This window comes from Protomyctophum parallelum (assembly GCF_964188405.1).
Source record: "Protomyctophum parallelum genome assembly, chromosome: 8".
In the NCBI taxonomy this organism is placed as follows: Eukaryota; Metazoa; Chordata; class Actinopteri; order Myctophiformes; family Myctophidae; genus Protomyctophum; species Protomyctophum parallelum.
This window is the reverse complement of record NC_139703.1, coordinates 12,354,492-12,365,757: the sequence shown is the minus strand read 5'-3', so window position 1 is coordinate 12,365,757 and position 11,266 is coordinate 12,354,492. Positions and strand designations below refer to the sequence as shown.

The 11,266-nt window shown below is 43.2% G+C and overlaps 1 protein-coding gene across 1 annotated transcript; it reads right to left on the bottom strand.

Annotated features, from left to right (window-relative positions):
- Positions 1–5,202: 5,202 nt before the first annotated feature.
- On the bottom strand, positions 5,203–9,461 carry LOC310862892 (protein diaphanous homolog 1-like; the record flags this gene model as incomplete). Its single annotated transcript, XM_083771013.1, has 3 exons — positions 5,203–5,335; positions 5,711–8,931; positions 9,399–9,461. The coding sequence occupies 3 exons, from the start codon at positions 9,459–9,461 to the stop codon at positions 5,203–5,205; spliced, it is 3,417 nt and encodes a 1,138-aa protein (XP_083627139.1).
- Between the last annotated feature and the right edge of the window lie 1,805 nt (positions 9,462–11,266).

Here is an 11,266-nt window from a genome sequence, read left to right as displayed (position 1 = left end):
AAATATGACGTAAATTTGTGCCAACACAAACATTAAATGCCATTGAGAATGAAGGGAAAATGTATGCGGTGTGATTTTTTTACTGGGCGCTAGACCCTTCTATACTGTATAAACAGCTTTTGTCCCCACACGTCTCAAGATTTGCCATTGACCACGGTAAGAGAATTCCGGTCAAATGTCCGCAAAGTTTTGTCCCAAGCCCGTCTCAAGTTTTGCCATTGACGATGAATGGAGAAATGACATCAGAATTCCACTAAATAATGACGTAAATTAAACATCAAAACATTAAACGCCATTGACATTGAAGGGAAGATTTACGTCATATGTAAACGAGAAAAACAGCTAACCAATCACAGGCAACAGGCATTCTGATTGGCCAATGATGCATGATGATGTATGATGATAAGAGCTGATAATTCTGTTAAATATGACGTAAATTAAACATCAAAACATTAAACGCCATTAACATTGAAGGGAAAATGTACGTCATATGTAAACGAGCATATCGGCTAACGAATCACATGTTGGTGGGAGCGCTTGGCCAATAAGGGACCACCTTAGCAATGTCAGATGTCTGCTAACATAAATTGATTTACGATGACAAGAGCGCCCCTCATTTCACTCGGGTGTGATTTTTTTTAAATATAGAGCTAGTGTATGTTCTGATGAATTGAACATGGTGCACCGTGTTGTAAACAAGTTTAATGCTTTATCAGTCGCCCACAGTAACAGTCTTTGTATTGAGTTGTGCTTTCATGCATGTGAAATGTAACCATTCTGCAAACTGTTAATAAACTTAATTAATCAAAAACAAGAAGGTATGTATTTGTACTTTACTTGAGTATTTCCAATTCCCAATACTTCTCTATACATCTGGCAAATATTGTATACTTTTACTCCACTACATACAGTACATACAGTATATGTGAAAAAACTTGAGTTGACTATAGTTACTTTGAAGATTTTGATTATTATTGCCAAACATATACACTAACAACTTCAGCCCTATACATTTGGAAATATAGCAGTTCTACAAGCTCACAATGCGTCACAATTCAACACATTGTGAGCTTTTAGATCTGCTATTTTCAAAAAATGGGTCTGTAACTGAGAGTGTATTTGTACACGCTCAGAGTTAAATTATCATTGATTTTACAATATAAAATGAGGGTCCCAGAGATAAAATGCCATTAAATGGTGGTCCGCAGACTAATGCATAGTGGTCCTTGAAATTAAACAGGTTGAGAATCACTGCAAGAGCCGTAAAAATCTTCTCTTATGGGGTCCCTGGCATACCGCAGCCTAATTAGTGTCACTTTGGGGGTCCTTGATGTTTAAAAGTTTGGGAAACACTGGGCTATAGAGTATATATGTTGTAGTATTTAAAACATTTGAGTACTTTTTTCATGCAGCACTGCTCTTCATCCCTCTTTCTCTTCAAATACCTCCCATGTCTTCCTCTGTTCCTCCTCCTCCTCCTCCCCCTCCCCCCTCACCACTCTCTCTTCTCTTTCATCTCTGATCTCTCACTGCCGCTCCATTTAGCCTCAATCTCTCCTTTTATCTCCTTTCTGTCTCTCCCTCACCTCCTCACACTAATTTATCTCCTTTCTGTCTCTCATCACCTCCTCACACTAATTTGTTTCCCTCCGTATACCTCTCTCTCTCTCTCTCTCTCTCTCTCTCTCTCTCTCTCTCTCTCTCTCTCTCTCTCTCTCTCTCTCTCTCTCTCACCCTTCCTCCTCATCTATAATCCCTCTCTTCCCCAGAGAAAGGAGGAGGAGACAGCGGGTGTGTGTGTACACACTAAACCCAAGCGTTTAGGTTATAAACAGTTTTAAACACATTATATTTGTAACACTTTTTAAACGTGTCACAGTGTTTAGATTATAAACAGAAGAACATGTTTAATCCCTGTAACACTTTTTAAACACATAAACGTGTTTAGTTTTTACAATCAAAGTCAGTCATATAGGTGTTTAGAATTTGAACACTAGGTGTTCTCGTGAGGTGTTTGAGTGAACTCGTGTTCTACTGTATTTTATGACCATTAATAAACACTTGGCATTTTATTATTACACACATGGTGTTTAGGTTTAAACGCGTCACATGTTCCAGGGATTTACAGTGATGTGTGTGTGTATGTGTGTGTGTGTGTGTGTGTGTGTGTGTGTGTGTGTGTGTGTGTGTGTGTGTGTGTGTGTGTGTGTGTGTGTGTGTGTGCGTGCGTGCATGTGTGTGTGCGAGCGTGCGTGCATGCAGAGATGGGCATGTATTTGAAATACATGTATTTGAAATACTTTTTGTTGTATTTAAAAATGTTTTTTTTGTATTTTAAAATACAGAAAATACGTATTTGTAATATGTATTTCGAATACATGCCCAGCGTGCGTGCGTGCGTGCGTGCGTGCGTGCGTGCGTGTGCGTGCGTGCATGTGTGTGCGTGTGTGCATGTGTGTGGGTCCATTTGGTTCCTATTTAGCTGGGGACGCCCTGGAACTCCCTCAAGGACCCCTGGGGGTCCCTGGACCCCACTTTGGGAACCACTGCTCTAGGCCTACAAGTGGAAGTGATAACAGATACTGTAGAGGAGTTATAACAACCTGCAGCTCACCAAATCTCTGGATTCTAAATGTCAAGCAATCAGACGATCAGGCACAGAAAATGTCAAAACTGATATTCTTGCATCAGACCATACACGTTTGCATTTATAGCAGATGGACAGTGTTCACACACAGTCACCATGATACAATCACAATGCTTTTATCTGCTGTACTGTCTTTGGCCCTGCATTTCCCCATAGAGAGATCAATAAAGGTCTTATCTTATCTATAAGTGATCACAAAGGTACATCAGAAAGTAACCTTTCTAGATAGAACATAATTTCTGTTTGTGTGGAAACATCCAATACTGCTACTTTTCTGAAAGATAGCTGCGATTCAATGTGTCTTTTGAGCCTGTATAGATCGGCTATTTCTTTTTCACTATTTTGCGTGTCACATGTAGTAGTTTGATGAAGTAGGGAATTAATTCATGGGGGGGGGTGGGGGACCCCAAAAAGCTGAAAATATGGAGATAAGACGTTTCTGCAACAATATACAATTTCATAGATTGAAGTGCTCTTGAAATGGCAGGCACTTGTATCACGGTTGTTTTGCTTACACCGTCACATCCTGGTACACACAAAATAAGAAGTTACAGACCTTGCAAAATAAAATAATTAGATTTGTCCTTAACCCATTCTGATCCCATTTTGGTGTCAGCATCATGTTATGCTTTAGCTATTGAAAAATAGCAGATCTACAAGCTCATATCGCGCCACCGAGTGGCGCGATACGAGCTTGTAGGTCTGCTATTTTTGAAAAATCGAAGAGCGACTGACATTTCTAGAATCCGATCTCAGGTCAGAATGGGTTAATCAGACCCAGTGTGTGTCCATGCAGTGGAAACCTCGTATGAATCTGATCTCAGGTCAGAATGGGTTAAACTGCACCTTCTTCTGCCTGCTCATTTTATTAGCGTCTGGTGGCTCCGAGTGGAGCTGAGAGATAATTGTAGCCTATACAAGGTGGTACCCAAATGTCTAATCAATACTTCTCAAAGGTTAATGATGGAGGCCTACGTGGTAATTCCATCAGAGGGAGTTCCACAGACTTTGTACCTATTTAGCGGATTCAAATGGTGTATGGGAAAGGACTCCTTGTTGTACTTTGCAGCAGTGAAAAGTGGAATGCGTTACCGGCTGCAAGCATTAAGTCGTTTAGCTCAATTTACTGTATATCTTCAAGTCCTCCATAAATAGTTGGATGAATTGCAGCTGGACCTTAATAACTGCTTATAGGGTCAGGATACTTAAAGTAGGCTATAATTTGATTACTCTGGGAGCCAGGAAAATATAGTATAGGCATTATAGAGGTTATACTCTAACAAATTGCAACCGAAACGCTTTCAACTTTTATTGTATAATAAATATGTTAGTTTATCAAAAGTTCTAAGAAATGCCACTAGTGGAACATTATGGAAAAATGCTGAAAAATTTAGTGATGTGACAATTTACCATTGACAAACAACAATAATTTAAACGTCTTGGTGTGTTCGCTCAAGATACTAACTTGAGCGCTCAAGCAAAACATTCAAATGTCTTTTCATTTTAAATTAATTGTTATTGTTTGATTGTTTACACTGTTACCGTTGTTATATGTTGAATGTGTATATCTCATGTCAATAATGATGTATTTTCATGTATTTTAAATGTTGGTAAACTCTGAGGATATGGGCCCCTGTTGAAGGCCAATGGCGTACTGTAGACTGTGAGTGACTATAGTGAGTGTTTAAGTTTCTATGGACGTCATAAAGGTCCGATAACACGTTTATCATTCCAGTTGCCCCACATGGAAGAAGTTTAATGGCAAAGAACAGAATGTTTGGTAAAGTTACTTTTTGTGAACAAATTGCTCATGGAATGTAACACAAAATTATAACAAGGCACATACACAGAAAAGCACATAATATGAATGCACCACTCAACTCGCTAAAGAGCACACTTTATCAATAAGCCATGAAACAACAGGTAACATAAAAAGAGTCTCTTTCTGATCAATAAGACATGAAACAAAATAACAATGTTTGCGTTTACAGGAACAAAAAACAGGTCTCTTACTTAAGTGAGTTAAGTGACTCATCATACCACTGCTGCCTGCAGTGACCACTCTCTCAGTCAAGTGATTATACCTGTCTTATAGATACGTTTATAGTACCAGCAGGCACATATAGTCACTGATTGCTTGAAGTTCTCTTTCTTTCTCCCCCTCTCTCTCTTGTTGACTGTCACTTCAATTCCCTGTGAAAATGACAAATAGAACACAAGGCTAAGAAATCAAATCATATACTGTACACATCTACACAAGCAACATTTCATTGCTCACTATCATAACTATAGCAGCACTATTCAAGCGACACACGCACACATGCACACACACACACACACACACACACACACACACACACACACACACACACACACACTCTCACACACACACACACACACACACACACACACACACACACACACACACACACACACACACACACACACACACACACACACACACACACACACGCACACTATTTCAATACATTTAGGACAGATTCTCTATACCTTAATCAGATGACTTCAGCTTGCACTGAATGGAGTCCGGACAGTCACGGCTGACAGCTACTGTAGTCCCAGTCCATCTTTTGTGTTTTGATGGATGTTACGGAGTCCTTCTGCATCAACTCTTTGGCCAGGATGTTGCAGGTCACTGCATGACCAGCTCGTTTGTGGTTGGGCCAAGGTTATATTATAGTTAACTAAAACTAACAAAATAACGAAAACTAAATTTGAGAAACATTTCCGTTAATTGAACTAAATAAAAACTATAATAAAAAAGGGTAACTAACTCAAACAGTTTTGTGTGTTTACAAAACCAAATAAAACAAACTGAAATTATGCGCTTAGTTTGAGTTCTTCTCATTACCAACAATAACTATTTATTATTAGTTAGTCTTTTGTTGAGTTTTTACACAACAAGCATACTTACAACTCTGACAAATAACCTGAAGTATGAAAAAACTAAAACTAATGGAAACTAAACTAAAACTAAGCGCTGACACAAAAATAAAAACTAGCAAACCTAAACATTAAATTAACTGAATTAGAAGAAAATACTATTTTGGTTTTCTCCTAAAAGCAGTGCCAGACTGCAGCGCCTTTAATAGGCCATCCATGATACCAGTTCCATCACCCTCTACGTTGACGTTAAGGTTCTGATTCTTCATGAGTTTCTGCCCCTTCTCCTTTTCAAACGTCTCTCTGGCCTTGCTCTTCTCCTCAGACTCCCTTCTCTTCTGATTCTCCATCACAGCTTCTTGAAACATCTTCTTGAATTTGTTGAGGTCTAAAAAGAACTCCTCAACAGTAATGCGTGAGTCAAAGACAAAGTAATCTGCCAGGTCACTGTACTGCTTCAACATGTTTTCATGCCTCCGGTACAGCTTCTCGTACTGCTCACGGGCGCTGCCCACAAAGCTGGTCATCTTCTCCACAAACAGGTCCCTGTCACTCTGCGGAGGAGTTAATGTTTCCATAACTATCTTTATCCTCTCGATCTGAACCTTGATCTCGTTCAGGTTCTGCGGAAGCAGCTCTGACGACACTCTGCTGGCCTTCTCCACGTGGATAAGCTCGTCAGGGAAGTTCATGATGTCAGGGTACTGCTCCAGACACACGTCAGCCAGGAAGTGGAGCAGCGTCTGCTTCTGGTCAACTGACTTGGTTTCACGCAACTTGCAGAGGTAGGATTCCGATCTGTTTGGGCCTGGTCCTGGGGATATGGTGAACCCGAAGGCCTTGGCATTACGGGTGCCAGCATTCATGTAGTTTCCCAACAGCAGGATGATCTGCAGCAGCTGGGAAAAGTTCTGGCTCTTCCTCAGCTCTTCGCAGGCCATTTTCACAGATGCCACTCCTGACTTGAGGTTTTCCAGCTGCACATCAAACTGCAGCTTGAACTGGATGGCCTGGAGGCGGGACTTCAGACACTTCACACTGGACATCACCACTCCAAACTGTTCAGACTCTTCAAGGTCTACAAGGTCATACTGATCCTTCATCTCTCCCAGCAGTTTCAGCTTTTCTTCCGGTAGATGTGAGATCAGGTTCTCCAGTCTGGACTCAGTCAGAACCTTCTCATTGACCTCAAAGATCATCAAAAGTATTTCTTCATGGGGAACACGGAATGTATGGAGGAAGATAGATAGGTTCTTGGAAGATTTGGCGTCCAGCACTTTTAACGTCTTTACTTTATTCTGTGTCTGTTTCTTGTGCTCACTTTTGGTATTGGGAGTCTGCGAGAAGGCAAGGGTCAATTTGGCAAAGAGCTCGTTGTTTTCAAATTGCTCCTCATTGATGTTGGTCCAAAAACAGTTCTCTGTTAGATTGTTTAATTCAATCTTGGTCCAGTTGGCTCTCTTCAGCGGCACCTCAGGCTTGTACTCCTTCTTAGCCTTGAGATAAGCGGGAATTGGTGGAGGTGGTGGAAGTCCCATCCCAGGTGGTGGTGGTGGTGGTGGTGGAGGTGGTGGTGGGGGAGGTGGTGGTGGTGGTGGGGGAGGTGCAGGCGACACACCCGTTTGTGCCCCGGGAGTTGGCACAGGAATATTAACGGTGATCTTGGCCTCTTCCAGATCTTTAGACAGCTTCTCAATCTTCTCTCTCTTCTCGCAAAGCTCTTGCTGCAATTCCTTGTTCTCTCTGTCTGTGTACTGCTTTTCAGAGGCCAGCTGTTCATTCTCCTGTCTGAGCTCCATCAGATTCTGCTCATAGTCTCCCTTCAGCTTCTTCCAATCTATCTGCAGTGCAGATAGATTCTGCACCTCAAGGTGTGCCATTAGCTTCTGCTCATGCAGTGTGCTAAACTGTTGCTGCAGTCCCTGGTTCTGTGTGCTAACCGTGACAACTTTGATCTTGGCCTCTTCCAGATCATTAGACAGCTTCTCAATCTGCTCATGCAATGTGCAAAGCTGTTGCTGCAATTCCTTGTTCTCTCTGTCTGTGTCCTGCTTTTTAGAGGCCAGCTGTTCATGTGCCGTCAGCTCCGCATCCAGCTCCATCTCTAGTTCCTTGGCCTTGACCTCGCTGGACTCCACCTTGGTTTGATTCACCATGTTGTCTATCAAGCCCTCAATATCCAGGCTGAGTTTGCGGCACTTGAAGTCTGGGTCGGCACCATTACTGTGAAGCACAATCTGACTAATGCACTCGTCCATTAACTTGTAGTACTGAGGCCTGGCCAGATCATCATTGCGGATCAGCAGCAGGTGCTGAAGCAAGGACAGGAAGTAGCCTTTGGATTTTGAGTCCTTCAATGTGTTAATGAGTACTTCAAACACCTTCTTCACATTGTCCATCTCAAACTGTATGTTGTTCAGGCGTACTTTGAGTTCTTCAGAGTCCTCTTCTGCCTGCTCATCAAACACTTTGAGCTGTACCCTGAGCTCATCATTCTCGCCCATCATGATCTCCTCCATCAGCTTGTCTTTGAGTCCCAGTCTCATCAGTTCAGAGCGGATGTGGATCCTGAAGTTTGGCTCCTCTCCTTGACTGATCAGAGCATTGATGAGCATAATGCAGCCGGTCTTTAGAGCCGGTTTGTTCATGCCAGTCAGAAGAGGCTGAAACCTCTCAATGTCCTGTTTCTCTGCCTCCACTGTTATGGCCCCCAGAACACGTTCATGAAGGTTGTCTGAGTGATCTGAAATGGAGATGGCGGAAAGCAGCTTGACGGCATCCAACATCATGGCAGGTATCGTGGGGTTCATGGCTCGCACCAGCAGAGGAATCCCCTCATCCGAATCCACCATGGATTTCAGTCCATGCTTATTATTCATTAAAGCTTTGAGACAACGGAGGACCTCATGTTGACACTTTACTCCAATGTTAGGGACCTCATCTTGTTCCTCCTGCAGTCTCCTCAGCAGGCTGAGCAGCAGGGCAAGGCCCTCATCTCCAAAACTCTGCACCCAGCTGACAGGGTTGTTTTTAAGTGAGACTCGTAACGACTCCAGCCAGCCCAGCAGCTGTCTGTCACTGATATCGGATTTCAACACCTGGATGTACACCATGGCTGGAGACTGGTTCCGACCAGCCTGGGAGGTGGACAGGTACTGAGAGACCATCTTTCGCTTGATGGTGATGTCTTTAAGTCGCAGTGGCTGCTTCTTCTCCTCATTCAAGTTCATGTCCACCAACAACTGTTCAAACAGCTCCAGGATGTATTTGTCGGTGTGGTTTTCTGCACGCTTGGCACTCTGGGCGTTGATCTCAGAGAGCCATAAGTTGGATATTGAGGACTGGCGACTACTGGGTGGAGAAGAGCCCATCTTCTTGTCCTGCTTGAGTTTAAAGTAGTGAATGCAGAATCAGTATGGATGCTCAAAACATAATATACACAATGAGGCAAGACAAGATGTCAGAGTATGAGTTATTTTACTTGAGTAAAGGAGCCAAAACTTACATGAGCTGTCAATGCGATGGAATCCCAGTCTGGCTCATTGAACAACAGGGATTCATAGTTTTTATACCTTCCCACAGCTACTGTACAACTAGGAAACAAACATGCTGCATGTCACATGAGGGTCTGTTGATTGATTAGATCAGATAAGCAAAGATAATGAGACAGTGCTAGGCATAACTGAGCAAACAAAGGAAATAAATTACAATATATTACATAATATGCAATAATCATGTCATGTGAGAAGGTTGTTCCTTAGAACACAGTTCATTCAGAACAGTTACTAAAAATACTTAAAGGATACCCCATTACGTAATGGGGGCATAACAGGGGAGTTGTTCTCACCTGTTCTGGAGTAGTTGAGTTGAGCAGTGAGACCAGCTTGTCCTCCACGGAGTGGACCTGCATGTCATGAACTGCAGCAGAATGAGATCTATCTACATCCCCTCCGCCGTCACCAGCAGCCCGTCAGAGCCGAACACATTCAAGAACATTTCCGTCTCAAACAAAGTCCTCCCATGATTAAATAATCAAGATGTGGGGCGCCCACTGGCCTAGTGGTCCAGGTGCATGCCACATAGGCTCTGGCCTGACAGCACGTCGCATGTTCGAGTCCTGTTCATGACAACCTTTGCTGTGTGTCTCCCCCTTTCTCTCTCCCTCTTTCCTGTCAGTCTTCACTGTAACTATCAATAAAGGCACAAAAGCCAAAAACGAATCTTAAAAACAAAAAATATATATAGTCATGACGTCAACTAAAACAAAGGTAGAGAGTCTTCACAATGATTAAAAAATATATATGACATATAACAACCAATGGAAGTGGCCGTTCTCATGCATTTTGCTCCTCGGTGGGTTGCAATATCGATCTGAAAAGCTGTGAAGAGACTGTACAACCACAGACAGCGTGGAATATTGAGGAACAGTAGGTTATATTTTGATGTATCGCCAGCCTTATGAAGGATTACTCTTCAAGTGGCTATATTTGTGCAGTAGCCTTATTTGTTAGTAGTTACTATGAAGAAAATATGATTTAATCAACTGGTTTTGTTGAGAAATGCACAAAAAGATGTATAGTAGGCTAACATAATGAAATGAATTAATTAATCCATTTGTGCAATATGAAGCTGGCTATATATTACATGTTTATATAACAAAAGAATACATCACATGGATGCACCTGGGACGGATCCTCAGTGATGTATACTGAGGTCAACAGGGTTTCGGGTCTACCAACATCATATCCCTCACTCAGGCGACCCAGCCGGGAGTGATCAAGTCCCGACTTACGTCCCAGTAGCTACCCTCAATCAGTCCCACTAGGGAAAAACCAGGGCCACACAATCCGTTGGAACTACTCCAGAACTACACCCATAAACGAGATGTCGAATAATCTGTGATCCATATTGGTAACTTTGATTATTGTATTAAGGCTGGCAGTTTCAAATCCCAGCAGTGAGGCACGACCTCTTTAAGATGCAGTACTGTACAGCAGCGGTTCCCAAAGTGGGGTCCGCGGACCCCTAGGGGTCCGCGGACCCCTAGGGGTATGCGACGCATAGCCAGGGGGTACCCAAGCCCCCTCAAAAAAAAAAAAAAAGGTGTGTGTGTGATATGAAATGTCCAGTACCTCCCCAGTGTCCGCCATGGTGCCTCCCCAGTGTCTGCCCAGTGGCTCCCCAGTACCTCCCCAGTGTCCCCTGAGTGCCTCCCCAGTGTCCCCCTGAGTGCCTCCTCAGTGTCTCCCCAGTGCCTCCCCAATGTCTCCCCAGTGGCTGCAGTTTCTCCCCAGTGCCTCCCCAGTGCCTTCCCAGTGCCTCCCCAGTGTCCCCTCAGCCTCCCTTGCTCGACTCCAGCTAGTCCAAAACTCAGCCGCTCGTCTACTCACAGGTACTCGCAGACGTGAGCATATCGCACCTGTCTTGGCCTCCCTTCATTGGCTCCCTGTCCGCTTCAGAGTGGATTTTAAAATTATTTTAAATCTATAAATGGTCTGGCTCCTCTTTATTTGTCTGACCTTATTGAGGTTTATACTCCTTCTAGATCACTGCGGTCTGAGGGCCAGCTAAACCTCAGGGTCACAAAGAAGACCCGCTTAAAGTCCAGAGGCGACCGAGCCTTTTCTGTTGTAGCCCCTAAACTATGGAACGCACTCCCCTCCCACGTCAAATTGGCCCCCTCCATCGAGACCTTTAAATCCCGCCTAAAGACCC